General features: G+C 38.4%; 1 protein-coding gene across 3 annotated transcripts in view; it reads left to right on the top strand.

The window, feature by feature from the left end:
• Positions 1–21,777, top strand: part of CACNA2D1 (calcium voltage-gated channel auxiliary subunit alpha2delta 1) — a 681,161-nt gene extending 659,384 nt beyond the window's left edge. For all 3 annotated transcript variants that reach the window (XM_084632490.1, XM_084632488.1, XM_084632489.1), the window contains 5 exons: positions 2,932–2,987; positions 3,119–3,248; positions 4,999–5,111; positions 11,083–11,165; positions 19,362–21,777. In XM_084632490.1, the coding sequence (XP_084488616.1) occupies positions 2,932–2,987; positions 3,119–3,248; positions 4,999–5,111; positions 11,083–11,165; positions 19,362–19,478 (499 nt within the window). In that variant the 3' untranslated portion in view covers positions 19,479–21,777. The remainder of the gene's footprint in view (positions 1–2,931; positions 2,988–3,118; positions 3,249–4,998; positions 5,112–11,082; positions 11,166–19,361) is intronic.
• The last annotated feature ends 2,803 nt before the right edge of the window (positions 21,778–24,580 follow it).

Here is a 24,580-nt window from a genome sequence, read left to right as displayed (position 1 = left end):
AAAGTTCATTTTATTGATCTTCAATGAAAACGAGACTTCTCAGACTCTGTAATTCTCTGTTCTCGGTCTACATTGAACATGTGTAAACGCAGGCATTGGTTTGTGTTGAATCACCTTTAATCTAGGTTGCTGGCGTGCAGCTTTCAGATGGACTTGTTCGATTCATAATTCAGTGCACTATAGTGTTCTTTTTCAAGTGCATGTTTAAGCAAGAAGGTTGAGAAAGAGTCAGTTTTTGAGGTGTCAGTGAACCATTTTGTTAGGCACATAAGGGCTTCTATTTGAAAACATAAGCAAGTCCTATTTCAGAACACCAGATGCCATTAAAATGCATTGTTTGGTAGTGTAACTCACTGAAAGTTGCTGATTGAAAAAAGTCAATTGGTTTTGTTCATTGTCTTTTTATCAAAGATACTATAAACTAGTGATACTGTTTCAAGGAAGAAGCCACATAAAACAATATAGTATAACAGCTTGTTTCCATTTTTTTTCCTTTGCTCAGTTTAAACCACAAAACCATACTTCATCTGCAAGAACAAAAAGAACTTTGGGTAATGTTCCAGCAACATATACCTTAGAAACTGTCATGGAACAGGGAAGAGGGAATGGCAGTCAATTTTAACTTTTAGAACTATTGGGTGAAATCCTGGTCCTGTTGAACTCAGTGAGAATTTTGGGATTGACTTCAGTGGAGTCAGGATTTCACCTTTTTACTGTTTTAATGGTTACTATCTTTAGCTAAACACAATACCAAATAAATCTCAAAACTGTTCTAAAACTCCACACCACAGAGTTATCTCATTTTGGATTTAAATCCATGCAGTAATTAGCAATAGCCACAAAAGTTGTTTTGGTAGTTTCATAATGCATATATAATGAAATTCAGCCCTATACAGATTAAGCACCCCTGTGATACCAAAACCATGCGGCAAAGATTTAATTGGGACTTAAGTGGTATGGTGGGCGTCAGACAGGCCTTCTGCACTGCTGTGAATTTTACCCTCTGAAAATATCTGTCCTTCATGATAAAGTTTTGTGGTGCATATTCTGTAGCACAATAGTAGGTAATTTACACTATTTGGAGGCATTGCAATATATCACAGCTGAACAAATATATAGAAAGTAGTTCTCTCACAGATGGCACTATGAAGGCTTTGGATATTTGTTTTTATTATTGGTTACATTTAGTTAACAGGAACAGTTAAGATCTTTGTTTTCTGGAACAAAAATGAAGCTCAAAAACCAGAGATGGGAAATGATCCAGGGACGAAACCTAAGCTCTGCTCAAACAGAAAAATTTGGGCTATCAGTGTTCAAATCAATCTCAGAGGTCTGGACTCAATTTAGACATGGGTCTTGTTTTCCACAGAGTTTCAGTTGAAAGCACCCACAAGAAAGTGCTTTCATCGGAAATTTTTGAAATGGAATCTAGACCACAAGCAGGCTGAGGGGCCATTAGGGAAGTGGAATAGAAAGGGCCGATCAGAGTGCATTTCAGCAAGGCAACTAGTAAAAGCAAATGCAGAGAAATAGAAGAAGCTGGGTTAGGGATAACTGTTACATTTCGGGCAAAAATTTGGAATAGGATAATGAGTGACAATTTTCAAAGCTTATGTGGGGAGCATGAGGAATCAGTTAAATAAATATCTTCTGTCCTCTGCACTCTGGGAACGTTGAGGCTCTTTCCCATTTTTTCAGGCTTTCTCTCTTTCTCATCCTCAGTGAATTCTATTATCACTTTCTTTCAAGCTAAAAAAAGGGCTTGATGGGGACTTCCCTTCCTGGTCAGCCAGCGGAGTCACTGTTGAATAACATGAGGTTTCTCTTCATCCCTGCAGATGAGCACACAGCCCAAGCAACAATCCCAATCCTGATGTTATGTAAACAAACCCAGTGTTTGATGCAGTATTGCAGAGCCCTAGCCACGAAAATAATTGGCATATATATTTTCTAAAAAATATATGAGGCTGTGGAGGAAGTAGATTAAAGGTTCATCAAGACTGGCATATATGAGTAGTAGAACGTATGGGGGAGTACGGTCCCACAATAATAGACCAGGACAGATCTGATGGCAGAAGTAGGGCTTGCAAGGTGAGGACAAGAAGTTTAAAGTTAATGAAGAAGGAGCTGGGGGAGGGATTCAAAGAGAGGGAATGATGAGAGAAGGAATCTAATTGTCATGGTTCCAGTAGGAGGGGTTGGGCATTGTGGATGACAGATGAACCAGAGAGAAGGAGGTTGCAATAATTGAAATAGGAGTGATGTGGGCATGAACACAGAAAAATAAGAGCTTAACGTTATCTGTGTTAAGCTTAATTTTTTCACAGCATCGAGGAAGAAATGACAGGCATAGGCTGAAGTTCAGAAGTGGAGATAGAAATACAAGTTGCTGGCACAGAGATGTCTTTTGTATGAAATGGTTAGAATACTCCAGCGTTTATCTGCCTCACAGGAGGGTTGTGAGGCTTAATCAGTGGAAAGTGCCAGAAGCCCCTTAGAGCTACGTGTGGCTATTGTCATTTAAGGCATCCTAGTTGGTTTAAATATGAGAGTAATCTCAGGATTCCTGTTTCTCATTCTGTGGAGTCTTAAAGGATAACAGTTAAACTGGTCTTCAGCATCTCTGCTAGCTGAATTATGGGTAAGAGGGGCACTGAATATTGATTGTCAAGTAAAAAGATAATGTGGGACAGTAGCTGAAGGGGAAGAAGAGGGTGACTGACAAAATGTAAGATATTAAAGAAACACATTCATATTAGTTGGTATAAGTGCAATTAAGTTATGTTGTTGCTGTTTTTATTAACAATTATTTTTATCCCAGTGGTATTTAGGGTCTCCTGTAAATAATCAGGGCTCCCATATTAGCAAAGCTATGTTTAAAGGAGAGGGAAATAACTATTTCATTAACAAAATTATTTTTTCTGTGCTCAGGTCTATCTTGCAACAGCTGTTTTTGGGCCTGACTTTTCCACGTTTCCTTGAGGCAGGTAAGTCACTACTCAGGTTTGTTAAAGGGTGAACTTTGAATGAACTAGAAGATAAGAATCCATGTACCAGCCGAATTCTGCTCACTCCACTATATGAGTTGAAAATATTTCTGTTTTTTCTTTCTTCTCAGCGGAAGCAGATGATGACGACTACACTGCTGCCCTATCCAAACAGAGCTGCATTACTGAGCAAACTCAGTATTTCTTTGAAAATGACGATAAATCCTTCAGTGGGATTGTAGACTGTATAAACTGTTCCAGGTAAATTTTCAACTTTGAATAGAAAATGTAAAGAGGAGCCTTTTTGGTGAATATTTATCTTAGAAGTAGGTAATTACATTACTGTATGAAGGATAAACTATACTGTGTCATAACCTTATCACATGTATGTAAGAAGGATAAAGATATACATGTGTGTAGTGTAGTACATACACGACAGAATGTATATGTGTGTATTAGTGTATACTGAAACAGTAATAACAGAGCACAGAATTATTTTACTCCAAGTTGTGTTGTTCTGTTTTATGGGACTGTCTCCATGTATATTTTAAAAGGATAATTGGTGTTTAATATATTTTATTCCTATATTTTTCACTGTATTTTTTTCTAATTTATTAATTGAAATTCTTGAGTTCTATCGCAGATATTCAGAACTGAGGGGTTTTTTGTGCATCCCATTATCAATTTAAATGCAGATAATGTTAAAGGGTTGATCAGCTTCTTCATATTTTGCCTTGAGTTGTCCAATAGTGCTGCTGCTGCTTTCATTAAAGATGTTACAATCTCAATATAGTTTTGTGAGACTTGAAAGTTTCTTCCATACTAAGTTATTAGATTGATAGATTTTCTAAAGTGAAAGACTTTAAAAATGACCATAAAATTAACATGTTCTAAAAAACTAGGAGCCATTTGAAGATCTCTGTGTAGACAGATTTGTGATAATTCAGTTTAAAATCCTTAAACAAACATTAAGCTACAAATGGGTAAAAGAGAGGACATTTAGGATGTGTTATAGCACATTCCTGAAAGTGTTGGAGACAACAGAACCGTTATAAACGGCCAAGCCTTGAAGAACACCTAGAAAATGTTTCATAGGGGATTTCAGTCCAGCAAAGTACACACAAGGAATTGGACACAATCACAGCATAGGGTCAAAAACGGAATTCCATAAAGGGTAGAATGGTGCTGCTATGGGCAGAAACAGAGCCATCCTCAGAGATTATCTTTCACTGATTTAATCAGAAGAGATGTTTGGGTCCCTAAAATGGCCAACTACTGTGAATGAGTCATTTGTAAAGTTACAGATGACCTGAAGGAGCTGTTGGGTCAAATTTAGCCATTGGCATAAACTCCACTGAAGTCAATGAAGTTTTGTCCACTTATACCAAAGGATAGATTTTGTCTGGTTTTGTTAGATGTGCGCAAAAATGGGTCAGGAAGCCAGTTACAAATAAATAGCTGTCTACTTTAAGAACAACACAAAAGCTTTTCTTCAGCAATTAGAAAATATTCTCTTTGTTTATGAGTTTTACATTATTTCTCAGCTCACTTGGATGGTTATTTACATCTATCTATCCATCTATCTAGCTGTCTAAATATACAGTATAAACACCTGAAAATAAGCCATGAAAGTGCATAAATACTCTTAACTATAGTGTCCAAGATACACTGTATCGACTAGAGATGTGATATATTCAAATACATTATTTTCTAACTGAAAAGGCTCTTTGTGGATTTATAAGTGCTTAGTGGTGTAACATCACCCTGTGCCCTTTTTCCATTTTTTAATCACAGCATCTGCTCTAATGCAGAACAACAGTCCTGTCAATAAAGATTACAAAATTTCCCCTTGAATGGTCCTTGCTATTGTTAAAAAAGACCAGCTGTCCCTTGTATACCAGTCTAGTTCAATCTATAAAGTTGTGTTACCTGTGATCTCATTAGTGAACGTGAAAAACCCCAGAAGATATACTGTTTGCTTTGTTTAACCAGAGTTGTGTTTCTTTTTCAGACTTTATCATGCAGAAAAAGTTTCACACACCAATCTAGTATTTATAATTAGTGACAGCCAAAAGATGTGCCACTCCTGTGACCCAAAGCCATTGATGCAAGCAGAAAAGCCGGGTATCCTTTAAAGTCAGAACTTCTAGTGGTATAAACTGATGTTTGTTGGCCAAATATTAGAACAAGATTTGGAGAAATGTGGCCTATTTATATACATTTCTGTGACACACATCACTGTAGTATCTGAGTCAGCAGATGGTTATCAAATACATTTTGTATACAACAAAACATAGCATGGACTAAATAGGAATCATTTCAAAGTGGGATCTGTGCTGGAAATGACCCACCTTGATTACCATGCACATTGTAGGGAGAGTGCTCACTTTGGATGAGCTATTACCAGCAGGAGAGTGAGTTTGTGTGTGTGGTTTTTGGAGGGGGGTGGGGGGGTGAAAGAACCTGGATTTGTGCAGGAAATGGCCCACCTTGATTATCATACACATTGTGAAGAGAGTGGTCACTTTGGATGGGCTATTACCAGCAGGAGAGTGAGTTGTGTGGGGGGGCGGGCGGAGGGTGAGAAAACCTGGATTTGTGCTGGAAATGGCCCAACTTAATGATCAGTTTAGATAAGCTATTACCAGCAGGAGAGTGAGTTTGTGTGTGTATGGGGGTGGGGGGGTGAGAAAACCTGGATTTGTGCTGGAAATGGCCCACCTTGATTATCATGCACATTGTAGGGAGAGTGGTCACTTTTGATAAGCTATTACCAGCAGGAGAGTGAGTTTGTGTGTGTGGTTTTTTGGAGGGGGGTGAGGGAGTGAGAGAACCTGGATTTGTGCTGGAAATGACCCACCTTGATTATCATATACATTGTGAAGAGAGTAGTCACTTTGGATGGGCTATTACCAGCAGGAGAGTGAGTTTGTGGGGGGAGGGGGTGAGAAAACCTGGATTTGTGCTGGAAATGGCCCAACTTGATGATCACTTTAGATAAGCTATTACCAGCAGGACAGTGGGGTGGGAGGGGGTATTGTTTCATGGTCTCTGTGTGTATATAATGTCTACTGCAGTTTCCACGGTATGCATCCGATGAAGTGAGCTGTAGCTCACGAAAGCTCATGCTCAAATAAATTGGTTAGTCTCTAAGGTGCCACAAGTACTCCTTTTCTTTTATCAATTTTTATGTAGATGTATTTGATATGCTGCTCATAATACCTGTTCCCAGACTATGTTACCAGGCAAAATCTCCTGAAGCCCGTGCACTGAAATGACTTATCAGTAGGTCAGGGCAGCTATCACTGAAGTATATAATGGCCTGTTGTCATAGTATCCTGCTATTGGTGAACTTGCAGGAACCAGGCCCTTCTACAGAGGACCAGAAGATGCATCCCAAGCCCCTCAGTTTGTCACACAACTTGGTGACTGACCTGAAGAAATAGAAGGGGAGAGGCCAGAGCTTAACAATTACATGCTGTCTGAGGTCATAGAATATCAGGATTGGAAGGGACCTCAGGAAGTCATCTAGCCCAACCAGGACCAATCCCCAATTTTTGCCCCAGAGCCCTAAATGGTCCTCCTCAAGGATTGAACTCACAACCCTGGGTTTAGCAGGCCAATGCTCAAACCACTGAGCTATCCCTCATGGCTGAAGACTATTAAGTATGAATCACATGCTAGTTTCCCTCCCCTCACCACAGCGAGAGAGTAAAAAGTGAAAAGCCCCTGTTCAAGTGTATTGGTGCTCTGGGGTCTGCAGCCATTCTGAGTAGAGCTGACAGGGTAAAGAGAAATGCCTCTGCTGAGATGCACAAGCCAAAAGGCACAGCCCAAGACAGGGGTAATAGGACTAGGCCCCACCAATAAATGTAACATCTGTCTAGTGTGGCTGACATACTGCAGGGCGCAGGAGCACCTGCTGCCAGTAGGTCTTTCTGCTGGGGCTGGAGCTGTTCTGGCCATGGAGGCTGCAGTACCTCTGTTTGCCACCCAGGGGACTTCTTCATAGACTGCAGGAGGCCACAGAGCAGGAAATACAAGCAGAGTACAGAGCAGAGCCCTGCAACGGGACTGGGATCCCACAACTCCCGCAGGACTAGCTTCCATAATAGCAGGTAAAATGTACTTGGTGGCAGGATAGGGTGGGCAAAAATACTAGACTGCGGTAATTTGTGAAAAACACCAAATCTCTCATTGGTATGTCATGAATAGAATTTCAGCAATGTAAAGCAACTTTTTCTTTTCTTTTCTTTTTTTTAAGTAAAGGTTTTAATACTTAAGTTTGAGCAAAGGATAGAAAAGAAATTTGATGTCTCTCATAACAGGAGTTAAATTATTTTTATATCTTTTAAGTAAGATTTGTTTTATTCTTTTAATGGTAAAAGTTGTGTCTGAATTCCGTTTATACATATATATTATATTAACCAATTGTCTTTTTGTTGGTTTGGTTTGGTTTTTTAGTAGCAAGGGAGAATCTGTCTATCTTGTGGGATTTTCAGGATCTAAAGCTTTTTGCAGGTGGGAGCAGGATAAAAATGAAAGAAGCAATGCAGTAGCAGCTGGGACTGGGTATTGCGGGATGGGATGGGAATGAGATTTTAAAAATTGTCCCACGCAGGGCTCTAATATAGAGCGCTTTGCACAAGTTCCCTCCAGCACATTGTTCTAAATGAGGGCAGTTCTCCCCCTGCTGTCTGTGGGCTGCTCAGGACTCTAGCTACTCCTTCTCATCTCCATCTCTGGTAAACATATCCCATATGCCATAGCGACAGGAGCACCATAGGGCAGCATATACTGTGCCAGGGTAATTCTCCTTACACTCTTTTTGGCCCTTATGCCCTTATGAAGTGGTGTTAAGGTGTTGAGGCAGGGGGCCAGAATCTGACCGATTAACCCCGACAGTAGAAAAATAGTGTGGCCAGAAATACATATTCCTGACATGCACGGAGACCTATGAGGAGAGATTTGCAAATCCCTAGAAAAGCACTGCTGCTCCTGTACCTGATGATAGAGCTGCTTATGGTGGAGATGATGGAAATCCCTCGGCAAAAGCAATACATTAAGTATCACATTAATTACGACACAGGAATTCTGTCTGCACTTCAGGTGAAAGGGAGGTTACATCAGTGGAAGCAGCATCTCTGGCACTGTAAATGTAGACTGCTACTCTGACCGGCTTGGCTCCATGTCAGTTTGATTAACTACGGGTACTGTCTACAGGTTATGTACAGGGCCTGCTGCACAAAATAAAGCAAGTTTAATAAGAAACAGATAAGAATTTCCCATGGGGCATTTTACTTCACAGGGCTCGGGGCAGTAGATGAAAGCTTGACCAGCTGGCTAGGCTAATTTTTCACTAAATGAATTGCTATATGTATTCTTCACCTGAGCTGCAGTAAGTCAAGCTTTCTTTTTCATAACCAGGGCCCATTGTGAAGCGCAGATGTAGCATGACAACACACAGATGGGAAGGATGACCTTTGAGTGCTGTTCATCTAGGTGTTTATTAGGTTCCGCTTCCTGCTGTCTGGTAGGGATATGCTAATGTTGATGGCCTTTTAAGTTATCATCCCTGTTTCTAACTCTCCTTTCTCGCATGACATAAAACTCATCATATATAAACCACCATGGCATCAGTGGATGGGTGGATACTGCTAAGATGTAAATTAGGGAAGAAATTGACCGTATGTTGTCTTTTCATTTATTTATTTTTTAACATTTTAGGCTTAGGACCAAATCCCATGCCATTTTGCATCTTGAATATAGTAAACTGGATTGTGCCTTGCATTGGGACAGCGCGATTGACTTGAATGTGATGACAGTAACATTTGCTTTAATTGTGTAAATGGAATACCCTGAGTGCAAGTTAGCTCAGACAAAATCTGTAAAAGCCCTAAAATGTTGTAAAGCATTAGTTGTTTTAAAAAAACCTCTAGATTAGATGGAAAATTTCAGATAGAGACTGTAGAAAGTTATGAGAAACTTAATGCACAAGTGTTACAGTCACAAAAGTGAAATATTAACCTCAAGATCCAGTTCATCCATGGTGTGTCCAGGGGGCTTGCATCAGGGTATAGAATTGTCCCAGAATTGAGGCAGAATGACTCAGTGGATGGGGCATACCCAGGTTTCAGGAGACCTGGGTCCTATTCCTGTTTCTGCCATTGATCTGACGAGTGACCCTGAGTATGCCATTTCATCTGTTTGCCCTTGCACTCTAAAGCTGAAACCCTAAGAAAATCTTTGTCCCTTACTGTGGGCTGGTCTACACTGAAAATTGACATTGCCATAGCTATGTCTCTCAGGGATCTGAAAATCCACACCTTTGAGAGACATAGTTAAGCCAACCTAAGCCACTGCGGAGACAAGAATTCTTCTGTTGATCTAGCTACCACCTTTTGGAGAGATGGATTAACTATAGTGATGGGAGAAGCCCTCCTATAGCTGTAGTAAAGCATTCTGTTTTTAGATTGGCTGTTTTTCCCTTACAGTCTTGCCGTGTGTATCTTTATTATTTTGGTTAGGAGCACTGGAAGGTTATCCTATAAGTCATAGAATCGTAGTACTGGAAAAGACCTCAAGAGGTCATCTAATCCAGTCCAGTGCACTCATGTCAGGACTAAGTATTATCTAGACCATCCCTGACAGGTGTTTGTCTAACCTGCTCTTAAAAATCTCCAATGATGAAGATTCCACAACCTCCCGAGGCAATTTATTCTAGTGCTTAACCACTCCAACAGTTAAGAAGTTTTTTCTAATGTCCAACCTAAACCTCTTTTGCTGCAATTTAAGCCCATTGCTTCTTGTCCTATCTTCAGAGGTTTAGGAGAATAATTTTTCTCCCTCCTCCTTAAAACAACCTTTTATATACTGGAAAACTGTTATCATGTCCTCTGACAGTCTTCTCTTTTCCAGACTAAACAAACCCAATTTTTTCAATCTTCCCTCACAGATCATGTTTTCTAGACCTTTAATCATTTTTGTTGCTCTTCTCTGGACTTCCTCCAGTTTGTCCACATCTTTTCTGAAATGTAATGGCCAGAGCTGGACACAATACTCCAGTTGAAGCCTAATCAGCGTGGAGTAGAGTGTATAATTCCTTCTTGTGTCTTGCTTACAACACTCTTGCTAATACATCCCCAAAAGATGTTTCTTTCTTTTGCAACAGTGTTACACTGTTCACTCATATTTACCTTATGATCCACTATGACCCCCAGATCCCATTCCACAGTACTCCTTCCTAGGCAGTCATTTCCCATTTCGAATGCAAATGATTGCTCCTTCCTAAGTGGAGTACTTTGCATTTTTCCTTAGAATCATAGAATATCAGGGTTGGAAGGGACCTCAGGAGGTCATCTAGTCCAACCCCCTGCTCAAAGCAGGACCAATCCCCAATTAAATCATCCCAGTCAGGGCTTTGTCAAGCCTGACCTTAAAAACTTCTAAGGAAGGAGATTCTATTGAATCTATCCTTATTGAATTTCATCCTAGTTACTTCAGACCATTTCTCCAGTTTGTCCAGCTCATTTTGAATTTTAATCTAATCCTCCTTGAACCTCTCCCAACTTGGTATCATCCACAAACTTTAAAAGTGTACTCTCTATGCCATTATCTAAATGATTGATGAAGCTATTGAACAGAACTGGACGTAGAACTGATCCATGTGGGACCCCACTCGCTGTGCCCTTTTAGCTTGACTGTGAGTCACTGATAACGACTCTCAGGGAACAGTTTTCTAGCCAATTATGCACCCACCTTATAGTAGCTCCATCTAGGTTGCATTTCCCTAGTTTGTTTATGAGAAGATCATGGGAGGCAGTATCAAAAGCCTTGCTAAAGTCAAAACAAAGCACATTTGGTTTCTATTAATGCCGTTTTCTTTAATAGAGAACAGTAACAATGGGCGGTTAATGTGATGCAAGCAACATCATCACAAAGCCGTAGCTGGCGAAGTATGTGTCCCGGAGGAGGCCATAAGTATTTGACATCACTTACACTGCTTGTCATCGTAAAAATAAAACCAAACCGCTGGTGCTGCTGCTAATGTGTTGTACATGGGAAAAGAATGTTACATTCCTTAGCCGAAGATCAGCTGAAGGGCCAAATCCTTGTGAAATGGTGAAGCAACCCAGATACAGAAAGGGGCCTGATGTCTGCTTTGATAAAGATGACCGGGTAAGGTTGAACTCTTCAGGTGTTAAGACTCAGATAGTGTCTTTCCAGGTAAAAGCAGTTATAGGAGATGTTTCAGAACAACAATAAAACCTGTGTTTTAGTGTACCTGAATCTTATGACATAACCTATCTCTCATTAAACATACTGTTTGCTCTGAACCATAGTCTCTTTATTTCAAATGTTCCATGATTAACATAAAATTAACAGCTGCTTTCTTATCTGCCTGTCTTGTAAACACTGCACTTTCACATATGATTCCTGGCAATAGTAATAAGTCAAGAAACCTAGTGCTCTGCGCATGATGGTGCCAAAGATAATTCCCTCATGGCTCTGGGAAGCACTCAGATGGTTATCCTGGTTATTTCTCTAGTCTATAAGCTTTGTTCATTGGTATTTCTGAATACTGAAAAGATATTTGGGGCAGATTTTTAAAGGCAGCTAGGCACCTAAATGCCTTTAAAAATCTGGACCTTAAAGCATTCTATTTCAGGATGTCATGCCTCTTAGGAATACAAATCCGTTCTGCAGGGAATTAAAAATAGAGGGATAATTTGTTAGCCTTTTCTCTTTCATTTTTAAATACTGTATGAAATAGAGAAAAGCAATTGAAAATGTTATGTCAAATCTTAACTGATAGGTTGTTGAACTGTGTATTATCTAAAAATGAAAATCTCAGTGGTCACTCCTTCTTATCCATAATGCTGTCTTCTCTCAGGGCCCAATCATGCAAGGTGAAGAGAGCTCTCCAGCCTTCAGTGAAGACAGTGGGTATTGAGGGTACTTGGCATTTTGAAGCATTTGACCCAAAACTGTAGATTTAATTTTTTTAGAAGCTGCTTTTACACCAAATGAGTTAATAGCTGTGGAGGGTTTACAGAATTTGCAGAAGGCAATTTAGTGGTAAATTTTTACTTTTTTTGGAAGTATTCATTGTTTGATGTTGAATACCTTTCTCCATTCCTAAACCTGTCCTTCCCTTATTTAGTAGCCAGATATCTAGAGGGCTTACTTTCAACCAAGAGGACCAGACAAATGGTTTTGTGAAAGCAATTGCCAGTACCACTGTTTGATCCTGCTGTTACAGTGTGCTGAGTCTTGATATAGCTAAATCCAAGGAGACGTAATGTCTCAGATGTTAATGATGCTTACACAAGCCTAAGCCTTGGGAGTGAATACATTTTCTTTCAAACCCACTTGTGTTCACAAACAAAGTATTATGTTAAAAAAAAATCTTTTTGATCAGCAAATGCAAAACAATTGGCTTCCACGGGGACTGAAAAACAGTCCTAAATGTACAAACTTTTCCAACAGATGTCAATCCAGGTGTTATTATGTGTGAAAGTACAACTCTTGCTCACTAGCTTGATGTGCTAATTGGTGTGTAAGTCATGTATTCTCTGTAACAGTGGAATATTTTGGTTAAGTTTATTTGCAATACTCACTATGATTCTCTTGCTCTTAAGTGGATGCTTTCACATTAACTCTGCTAACTGCCAGCAAACTGCATGAAATCTCATCTTGTATGTCTTTTTTTTCTGTGTTTTCTTTCCTTTCCTCTACTTGCTACTTTGCCCGTTATTAATAGGATCAGCCTATATGCACAACGAGTCGTGCCTCTGCCATGATGTCCGCTCCTATCTTCATTTTTCTGCAACTTTTCATATGGTGTGGATGGTCAGTTACTTTCTCTAATTTTTGTTTTGTTTTGTTTTTGTTCTTTGCATAAAAGAGTAACAATCTTTTTTACTAACTAAGCTCACAAAAGAAAATGGAATGAAATGGGTCCCAAAAACAGCAATCTGGAACAAATTCCTGTAGCAATTTAAGGGAAAATTAAAAAAGCCCTGCCCAGAGACTTGTAAATCAGAATTAACAGAACTGTGGGGATCTCCCCCATAGAGTTAGGAACCTGCCAGCTTTGTAGGGCTCCAATATTTGAGCTTCTATTCATATCGCTGTCATTACCTTCTATGCTAGACCTTCCAAATGTTTATTGCTTTCCATGCTCCTGGTAAAGATGAAAATGAGGAAGAAGAAAAAGAAGACATCCAGGACAAACTTTCTACATAGAAATAAACAGAGGTCCAAAGTAGTTGGAAGAGACTACAGTTCCTGCAAATCTAAAACTATACAAGTCACAGCATAACTGAATGCTGTCTTTAGGGTTTGCCAAAATCATTGCTGTGGAGAATATTAGAAGTTCACAGTGTCGCCAAGTCCATACAGAGGTTGATGATCAAAATAATAAGACTCATTGCTTGTTATTAGGAATTCAAAAAAATCATGTTGACTTTTTTAACCTAATATCCAGCAAAACACAGTGTCATTGGCTAATAAAGATACAAGAGAACTTTTGCTTCTAATAAAAATATTGATATGTGTTTCAGAACACAAGATTCAGCACTATGAATCTAGAACACTAGTGTATGGAGACATCAGGGTTCATAAAAAAAGTTCAATCTTTGTCTCCATGTTATGTTTATTAGTTTGGAAACTCTGTGCTACCACCATTGCTAATATACCAAAGAATCGATGATCTGAGTAACATCATAAAGCATGTTCCTTGTACAATGGAAGAGTGTCAGTATATAGATAGCAGTATTGATATAACTTCTCAGCAGACCACTAGAGGGAGATGCTATCATGACTATTATTGTAAAGCTAACAATGAAAAGAACAAATAGAATCATTATATTATTATGAGAATTAAGTTTTAATGTTAAAATACATTAGATAAATTATATTTGTTTCTAAATGTTCTAAAATATTTTCAGCAATGTTTTAGATATTTTTGAAAGGTTAAGTACATATAGTTATGGTTATAGGGTGATATTTATAACTAGGTAAAAAAATTAAAACAAATCAGTTGTAAGAGTTCATCTTCTTTACTGCCTTTAGTGCTGGAGAAAGCTAAATCACTTGGATGTCAATAAAAAAAAGTCACGCTCAGTTTGATAGCTGTTGTTTTCTGAGCTTCACATAACGTATTAAACAGTCTCATGACTAGCAAACATAGGAAGTTGAATAGGTGCAGTTCAAGATTGGGAGGAAGAATTAAAATTCCTCTCCAACATCAGCCCCATGTAAAATGTGAAGACCAGATTCTGACATCTTTACTCATGTTGAGTAGTGCTTTGCTCTATAAGTAACTGTATTAAAATCAAGTAAGGTACTAATCATACATAAGGTTAGCAGAATCTGCCCATAAATAAAATTGCTAAGGACCCAATTCTGTGTCCGGCAAGTCATTCCAAAACACCCATGGAAGCAAAACCTCACAACACAACTTCAACAGATGTGTTCTCAGCAGCACTAGATGGAAACTAGGCAAGATTCAAAGTTAACTTTTTGTTCCTCAGTTCAGCCCTTAATAATTCTGTGACTTTGAGTCAGGCTCTCATCCGGTATAAATCTATATAGTTCTGTTGAAGTCACTGAAACCAAAACTGAGTTACACCAGCTGACAATCTGGTTAATGAATTATAGCTTTCTTTTTGTCTTCTTTTCGGGAGCGCACAGCAAAAGTGCCTGTATCCCTTATGTACTTGTACCTGGTTGCTTTAAAAAATAAAAATAATAATAAACAAGGAAAACAACATGCAAGTTGTTTCTTACAGGAGGACCTCCTATAAGATACTGAGCTCCCTTGACTCCCGCTGAAGTCAGTGGGTGCTGTGAGACTGCTTAACATGTTGTTGGATTGGACTAAATTGAATGTTTCAGTTGTGAAATGGACTACCAGTGAAATGATCAACACATCAGGCATCACAAGAAAGATCATTAATATTGCACCAAAAAAATCTTTTGATAGCTAGGGTGAGTGAGGTAACACAACTTCTTTTCCAAAAAAAGGCATATAGTCTACCCATTTTAATACAGGAATTATTGATCAAGACAATCTGAAAACAGTACACGTAGGGATTATGGCTCCATCTAATGGCAGAAAATAGCCCAACGTTTATGTATGACCAAAAATGGACCTCAAACTCAATTGTCTTTTGCTGAATCAAGGAGCTTTCCTTACAACATGCAGCTTTCAAAATGTCTTCTATATATGTTAAAAGGCCAAGATTGTAAGCTCATTGGAGCAGGGAACTTTTGTGTGTGTGTGTGTTTATATAGTACCTAACACAATGGGGTCCTGGTCCATGACTGGGGCTCCTCAGTGCTACTGCAATACAACTAATTAATAATACTAATATTTTATAACACACGTTTATCTTTAGTTATAATGTGCGTCTGAAAGGGAAGCAAGTATTTACACATTTCTTTGACAACTCATGCTGTCCCCCCGGAGATTTTGATACATTTACTTTGATGTAAATGTGTGGCTATGTAAAAATGTTGACTGCTAACATGAAGATACTAAATTAAGATGGTACTGTATAGTCAGAAAATAAGCTTATCGTGTATCATTTCGGTAGGACTGCCTAAACGGGGGAAATAGTGTTTGGATTTGTCTCTCTTCCCACTCCTTCCTCTCAAACCTTGATGTTGAGGAGAACTGGCAAGTGATTTTTGACTATAGGAAAGCTCATACTACTAGCAGGAAAAGAAAGTGGCAAAAAAGGCTTCTTGGTGTTGAGGGAAAATCCATGCTACAAATGATTAATAATAAGGTAACAGAGAAAAATTGCCCCAGTTAAAATATCCTGATTCAGGACTGAGTAGTGTTATGAATTGGAAAAGAACAGGTCCAGTGTCTGACAGTGCTGGCAGAAGGGGAAGAAGTAAGTGAAACTTATGTAAATAACAGAATGATGTGAAAGAAAGAGAAGTTCTGGGCAGCCTTCCATGAAGTTAAATTATTTGAAAAGGATATCCAGCCATGTTCTGGAGCAGGAAAAGGAGTATGGAAGCATCTTTCTATCAACAGAGGTGGCCATGACTCAGAGATTCTTCATCACTACATTTTACTCTTATGGGTGCACTTATACAAGGAATCTTGGGATGAAGGTCCACAGAAAATTCCAGAACAACTGAGTTCCTTTAGCAGAGTTGGTGAGTGAAGGAAAACAGTTTCACTGAGTCTGATTCTGCTCTCACGCCATTTTTTTACTGGTGTGATTCCATTAGTTTCAGTGGTGACACCCCTTACATGTAAATCAGAATAGAATCAGCCTCTCGCTCATTCCTCCTCCCACCTCTCTTTCTTCAGCCTTCATTGTTTCCCATATCTACACAGTTATAGCACATAGGAACTTTGCCAATTACAATACACATTGTTGGGGGAAAAAACAAATAATTTAAATCAGTATCACTGATTTCTTCCTTATCATGGATAATCCACCTTTGATTAGGACAGAAAAAACTGAGTCCCACAGAAGATGTCTTCAGGAATTGTCATGAGCAAAACTGTGAAGATACGTGCTTCACTATGAGTTGGTTCATAGGCCTCAGAAACTCCAAATGATTTAAGTCAGAAACAACCTGCAAAACCCAAAAGAGTAAAATCTCACTAATCATTAAAAAAATAGATACATCTTATATGTTTTTAGACTTGTACTGCTGAACTCAACCAAGCATTGTGAGGGTGTCTTATATACTCTCTCCTGTCTGAGATTTTGTTAAGCCACTTCTACCCCACAATTTCTGAGCCATCTTCCACTCCTCTCAGATAGTAAGACTCTCTGAAGCAGAAGTGACATGCAGTCAAAATACTGTACCGTATTTTTCAATCTGGCAGGTGCAGCACCGTTAATGTAATGTACCAGAATAGTGCATATTATTCATGATTCTCATATAGACAATGGAAAGCTACAACACTTCAAAGATATCTAACTATGAAAGGGTTCAGTGGTCAGTGTGATCTTCCCAGTCATCTGTTCTAACACAAAGGTGAAGAAAAAACTGAATACTGAGTAACTCCTGTAGGTGGACATCCACCTAGTTCACCAGTATCCTAACCAGATGCTATTTTCACTAATCTGACAGTTTCCTCTTCATATTATACCCAGTTTCGCTTTAAGCCCCTGGCTTTCCTGTGTGCTTTATTTAAGAAGTGAGCTGTACCCCTTCCTTTCAATATTCAGCTGCAGACACCCATTCCTTACTTGAAGATCTCAAACTTACCAATAGCTTAAACCATTTCTTGGGAGATACTTCCTTTGCAGCGTTTCAGTGATGAGACTAGGTATCAGAAATGTGATATAGGCTATTGTTTGTTGATGAACTCCGGTCAGAAGAAACCATCACTGGTAATGGCCTTTCTAATGATGCTCACTCTAAGGAAGAAACTTGTGCAACAGAGTACACTTGTGACTTATTAGTTGACCAGCAACCTTTGGAATTTTGAATTTCTAGGGTACAATTAACAAACAAAACCTCAAGCTACTAGAACTGAAGCTGACAATGAAAGAAGTCTGCTGCTACTGGTAAAGAACAGAAGCAAATGCGAGGCATTTTCTTTGCAAGAGAATGATCTAAAGATTTTAGAAGCATTTGAATACTTATAAAAAAATATCTCTGGTCGTCCACTTAGCCTGTCTTGTCTTGGCAGTTTAACCTCTCGGAGCAGTGAAAAAACCACAGGACCTCCCATATTCCCCTCCGAAATAACTCTTTGATTTTCCAGAGAGAGGTTTTAAAGTGAGCTGTAGCTCACGAAAGCTTATGCTCTAATAAATTGGTTAGTCTCTAAGGTGCCACAAGTACTCCTTTTCTTTTTGTCTGACAAGTGTTGTTGCAAATCAACTTTTTAGGTAGATAATGGCTAAAACACTCCATATACAGATTAAGGATTTTTCAAAGCCGGGGCTTTTGATGGTTCTTGTAATACAGGTGGCTAGTTTCATGTTTACCTACACTGGCTAGAGGATTTAGAACCCTGCAGGGAAATGGTTGCTGATAGCTGCTGACTGACTGTGGCAGGTGTGACTCATTAACTCCACCTTGATGTAAGCGATTAGCTCTTTGGGCAGAGAAAATTGGGGTCAAGGATACAGAAATCTTTGTAGGGAACCTTAGGAGGAGCCAAGTTTAGGACAGAAGCTTCAGTTGAAGTTTATTTTAGCTATGTGTTATTGGAGTTGCCAAACCCCATAAGTCTGGACATAATACAATAGGCCAGATCCTCATGTGGTATAAATCAAAGTTGTTTCAATGGAGCTAAACCAGATTACATCAGCTGTGAGTTTGGCCCAGCAAATATAGTTCTAAGATCTAGAGGCAGGGGCTGTGTCTTTCTTTGTCTTCTACAGCACAGATCAGGCTTTCAGTGCATTTCCAACACTGAATAATAAGCTTTCCAATCAGTATACTTTGAGCACTTCATTTTGCAGGAACCAGATATAATTTATTCCATCTGTGATGAGATATTTCAGAAGGTAGATAGAGACCAAGTATAAAGAGAGCATGGCTCCTTCTCGCCCAGATACAGAATAAAACCACTGCAAAATATAAAAGCTTTGTCTGCTGAGGTGGTGCAGAGGGCTGTAAAGCTGACTTACCCAGCTCCCTAAGAATCTCTCAGGCAGAAGAGGAAATCTTCAGGTAGTCCTGATGTTTTTTTTCGTTTGCGCGGGGGTGGGGGAGAAGTGGAGAACGTAACGGTGGTGTCTAGCTTGGCCGGACCTGAATAGCAAGACTTTGGCGCTTTCACAGGGTATTCAGTAAGTCAATGCAAGATTTGGTTCCAGCACTTGAATATAGCGATATTTGGTCTGGCAGAGTACACTCCTTCTGAAGGCGTGCCCACAGAGAGTACTGGGCATGGCTATTTTTTGAAATAGGCTCCTTTCTCTTACCACAAAGATTCCACTGCTCTTCTATCTCTCTTTGCAGTAAAGTGGTGTTTGAAAAAAAACCAAAAACCAGTGTTGTCAATGAAAGAATTAAACCCGTGAATTTTAGGCCAGATAAACAGAGTGATTTAGGGCTCATTAGTAGTTTCACAAGTTATTTCTCATCTGAATGCGCATGCATCCTGCATTTTTTATGGTGAGTGACCACAGTGAGTCTGTGAGTATTTGTCTTTGTTTTTACAAGAGTATTCTAGGTATACCTTCTATCGCACTTTCTTTAAAAATTCAGACTGTTGCCTCCAAGAATATTTTTAATGGCACTTTAGGGAAAACGATGTATTTGAAACCAAAATCCATCCTGTAGTGTATTTCAAGTGACAGGATAAAATGTAGATTATTTCATTGGAGATTTAATGTCAATTAATGCTGAACTATCTCGTTTTCTTGCCAACAGGAAGATTCGTCAGACTGTGGTGGGGTCTCTGGACTGAGCCCATCACTCTGGTCTATGATAGGAATCCAGTTTGTCCTGCTTTGGCTGTTATCTGGCTGCAGACATTGCCAGTTATGACCCTGTGAAACCAAAATCTGCAAAACTAATCAAGACCCTGTCAAAACGTTAGCCCTCAGTTTCATTGTCAAAGGGTCAGCAATTCAGACAGCAGAAGAACAGCAATGCCCATAACTTGGTATCAGTCTATGTGAAAGATTCATAAAGGCACCCACAGTGGCTGCATGTTGGAGTGTCAGATCCTTAAACATGTGTGAATGCTGCATCATCTATGCCATCAGAACAGAATTCTATATATGCTTTATTGAGGAATCTAAGATTTTTGTGTTCATTGTTGTATCGTTGCTGACTTCATGTAAAAGGGCTCCCCTTAAAATAGCTTATGTATGATATGATTTCCATTTATTTTTATCTTAGCATTGAATTTGTTGCAGACCCTGTATACTTTTACATTAACCTTCCTCTTTTATTGTATCAATACCATTACAGCTGCTTTGAACATCGGTTGTGTCCAGAATATAAAATAGTTGGCAGACTTCAGTTTGTACAAAACAGCTTAGTGAATTGAAAATATTGGCTAGTCTTCTCCAGAACTTCACCATGACTGAAATGCCTTACAATGAGTGGTTTATTCTGCCAAAATTAATCAAAACATGTGGCTAGCTAAGTTTTGGTAGGTTCATAAACTGTTGGTTTTAAAAATAAAATAAAACAAAAAAAAAAAGCAAGAAAGAAGCTACTGAATTTTGAAATATAAAGGTGTTTGAGAGTTTGATATTTTATCTAACCAAGTGATTTTCCTCCTGAACTCAGTGTCATGTCCCTTTCAGAAAGCTGTTAATTTCCATGTAATGATCAGTGCTCTCTTCACAGTGCAGTTATGTAACGCTAGCCAAATCCTTCAAAATGCTCAAACGAAAAAGCTTGTGAATACAAAATGTCTTCTTTGTGATTATTGAACGTTGGTTTCCAAGGGTATTTTGCATGATGATGCTGCTACTTTATTGTTTTTAAGTTTGTTTTCTTGAATGGTAGAGTATAGTCCATTGAAAAGGTAACTGAGTGATTCTTTTGTTGTGTGAGAAACTGAACATTGCAACGTGATGCAATTAAATAATCTTAAATTATATTGTTAAACAAAGCTCTGAATATACTGTGCAATGAAAAAGCGAAGAAAGTAGCGTAAATTTAGTTGGCTGGACAAAAGGGATGAGGTGGATTTTATACAGATTAGTGCTCTCACATGAAAACCTATGTACAGATATTTTAAGTATATACAAATCAGATTTGACACATTTATTTTTGAAGAGTATATGTTGTTCTGAGATTCATGTCAGGTTCCCCTTTTGTTTTCATGGCATGGTAGCACTCCTTAATGTTTAAACTCCTACTATTGCTATTTTATATTGAATATAGCAAGCTTAATAGAGCAAGATTTCCTGGCTGCTGAAATTAGAACGAAATCAGAACAAATGGGGAGCCTTGAATCTATACGTATGCACATTGATACTTGATTGTGAATAACAATAAAAACAATTGTTTTATACAAACTTGTTGGTGATACAAATTGGTGCAGTAAATTATAATATTACACTGTAAAATAGTGTACATGCAAAATATGATTTGCGCTTTTTTCTAGTTTTCAGAACTAAACAGTATTGCAAGACAGCTAAACCAATGAATGTGCAACTCTGCTGACATTGTGCAATTCTGCTAACAGCTGTAATATGCAAATATTTACATGGCACGAAACATTTGTTCTTTAAAAAAATGAAAATGCAAATCGTTGGTATGTATATGCTGGCAAATGACTACTATAATCTTGAACGGTCAAAAGCTTACAGAAATTATTAGGCATGCATTAATATGCCATGAAAATTGAAGAAGCCACTCAAACCTATGGCATGGCTTACAAGATGAAATGACTACATGTAGCTGTGCCTATGATTAGTTGTTTGTTTTTTCACGTTACCCTTGGTTCCAGCTGTGTATGTTCCCATGTTTAGGATTACAGTGCTGGGGAAAATTTTAAAAAACACTATATTGTTTAATTATCACAATTAACTGTTTAATATCTCTAGGAAAGTCATCTAATTAAAAGTACAATTGACTGAGTTTGGTGGCTCCAGTTCTTCCTTAGCGAAGAGGAGCTGATTTCAGCAGCATGGGGTGAGGATAAGTGGGGAATTTTCTCCGCCAGTAGTGTTGCTGGTAGGGCTGTCAAATGATGAAAAAAATTAATCACGATTAATCTCACCATTAAACAATAATAGAATATGATTTATTTAAATATTTTGGATGTTTTCTACATTTTCAATTACAACACAGAATACAAAGTGTACAGTGCTCACTTTATTTTTCATTACCAATATTTGCATGGTAAAAAACAAAAGAAATAGCATTTTTCAGTTCACCTAATACAAGTAATGTAGTACAATCTCTTTATCATGAAAATTGAAATTACAAATGTAAAATTATGTACAAAAAATAACTGCATTCAGAAACAAAACAATGTAAAATTTTAGAGCCTACAAATCCACTCAATCCTGCTTCTTATTCAGCCAATCGCTCAGACAAACAAAGTTTGTTTACGTTTGGAGGAGATAATGCTGCACGCTTCTTGTTCACAGTGTCACCTGAAAGTGAGAATAGGCATTCGCATGGCACAGTTGTAGCCGGCATCGCAAGATATTTATGTGCCAAATGCGCTAAAGATACATATGTCCCTTCATTCTTCAACCACCATTCCAGTGGACACACGTCCATGCTGATGATGGGTTCTGCTCAATAAGAATCCAAGGCAGCTTTCTTTTTTGGTTGTTTGGGTTCTGTCGTTTGCACACCAGAGTGTTGCTCTTTTAAGACTTCTGGGAGCATGCTCCACACCTCATGCCTCTCAGATTTTGGAAGGCACTTCAGATTCTTAAATCTTGGTTCGAGTGCTGTAGCTATTTTTAGAAATCTCACATTGGTACCTTCTTTGCATTTTGTCAGATCTGCTGTGAAAGTGTTCTTAAAATTAACATGTGCTGGATCATGATCTGAGACTGCCATAACATGAAATAGATGGCAGAATGCGGGTAAAACAGAGCAGGGACATACAATTCTGCTCCAAGGAGATCAATCACAAAATTAATTAACACTTTTTTTTAACAAGCGTTATCAGCATGGAATCATGTCCTCTGTAATGGTGGCCGAAACATGAAGGGGCATACGAATGCTATGTTTAGCATATCTAGCACGTAAATACCTTACAATGCCAGCTACAAAAGTGCCATGCAAATGCCTGTTCTCACTTTCAGGTGACGTAAATAAGAAGAGGGCAGCATTATCTCCTGTAAATGTAAACAAACTTGTTTGTCTTAGTGATTGACTGAACAAGAGTTAGGACTGAGTGGACTTGTAGGCTCTGAAGTTTTACATTGTTTTGATTTTGAGTGCAGTTATGTAACAAAAAAATTTCTACATTTGTAAGTTGCACTTTCACAACAAAAAGATTGCACTACAGTGCTTGTATGAGGTGAATTGAAAAATACTATTTCTTTTGTTTATAATTTTACAGTGCAAATATTTATAATCAAAAATAATATACACTTTGATTTCAATTACAACACAATACAATATATATATGAAAATGTAGAAACACATCCAAAATATTTAATAAATTTCAACTGCTATTCTATTGTTTAACAGGGTGATTAAAACTGTGATTAATATTTTAATTGTGATTAATTTTTTGGAGTTAATCGCATGAGTTTACTGTGATTAATCGACAGCCTTAGTTGCTGGAGTTCCTTTCACTCTCTCCATGCCATGCTTCCCAAATGAAAACTGTCAGCTGTAGTTTGTTGATCACAGAAGCCTCATTCTACAATCCGCTACATGCTGCCAATGAGAATGCTCTTGAAAGGAAGGGGTTTGTTGGATGGGAGCAATATTTATTACATTTATGACTCTAGAACTAAGCTTACTAAGACTACCTATTAGTTTGTATTTTACTTTTTTTTAATTACATGAAAGGTTATCAGAATATTTGTTTAAATATTTCCACTTAGTTTCCCAGAAGAAAAGCCTTCCTGGAAAAGTATGATGCTTACACTTCCAGAATAATGTGGAGTGTATGTGTCTATACTAGGTTTACTAACAGAGATGGGTCAAATCCCATGTTACTTACTGAGGCCTTGATTGTGCCTGGTCAGCATAGCCCATGGAAACAGATGATGCAAAACCACATTGCTCCCAGAAGGCATACCACCAGCCCCTGCCTCCTTCCTGTCGCCTTTGGGCTGCCGTACAACCCTGGGAAGTAGGCAGGGAGTAACACTGGCACCTCAAAGGGACTAGGGTTCTTCCTGGCCCTCACACGGCCAGGCGACTAGTTCCACCTTCCAAATACAGGTCTGCACAGAGGCCTTTCCAAAGGGAACTCCAATTGGCTATGGGTGGGATTATCAAAAACACCTAATGATTTAACAGCACAAGTCCCACTAAAAGTCAATAGGACTTGTGCTCCTAAGTCCTATAGATGCTTTAGAAAATCCAATTCTGTACAAGTAGTTTTTCTTCCACAGAAGTTCTGCCTGTATGGTAACAGATTGAAAACAGGATTTGGCCCAACTATTGTTTTTCATAAGGCTTAATGTTTTGAAGGTTAAAAAATTGAATTTTTTGCTGCTGTTTGCAGAGAACTACTGATTGTATACAAATGACATCCAATTATTTAAGGTTCAAAAATTCACTATATAGACAGATTTTTTGTCAGAAGAGCAAACATGACATTGTCAACATTATCTACATCATAAATTCTAACTCTCACATAATAGACTTGTTTGTTAGAAAAAAAAAAAACCCTCAATCCTAGCCTTTACAATTGAGAGATGTTAAAGTTATAATACCTTGTAAAAATGGTTTGCATTTTTTTAATTACCAAATAGTAAGTTGTGTTGATATTTGTTTTAAAGCCTTTAAACAGCACTACGGGATCTAGACAAGCTGCTTGAACTGTTTTAGTTCACACGTAGTTACACAGCCTATTGTATATCTGACAGTTAACCACAGTTCAAGTCATTATAGCACTGTTCTAACAAACAAAAAGGTAACATGAATGGTTTCTTTCTTATTTTTCATTTGAAAAACCAGCATTACTGCCAAAACACTGACTG

The sequence above is a fragment of the Lepidochelys olivacea genome (assembly GCF_965140295.1).
Source record: "Lepidochelys olivacea isolate rLepOli2 genome assembly, chromosome: 1".
Taxonomy (NCBI): Eukaryota; Metazoa; Chordata; order Testudines; family Cheloniidae; genus Lepidochelys; species Lepidochelys olivacea.
The sequence above is the reverse complement of the archived record's forward strand: the minus strand, read 5'-3'. Positions and strand labels throughout refer to the sequence as shown.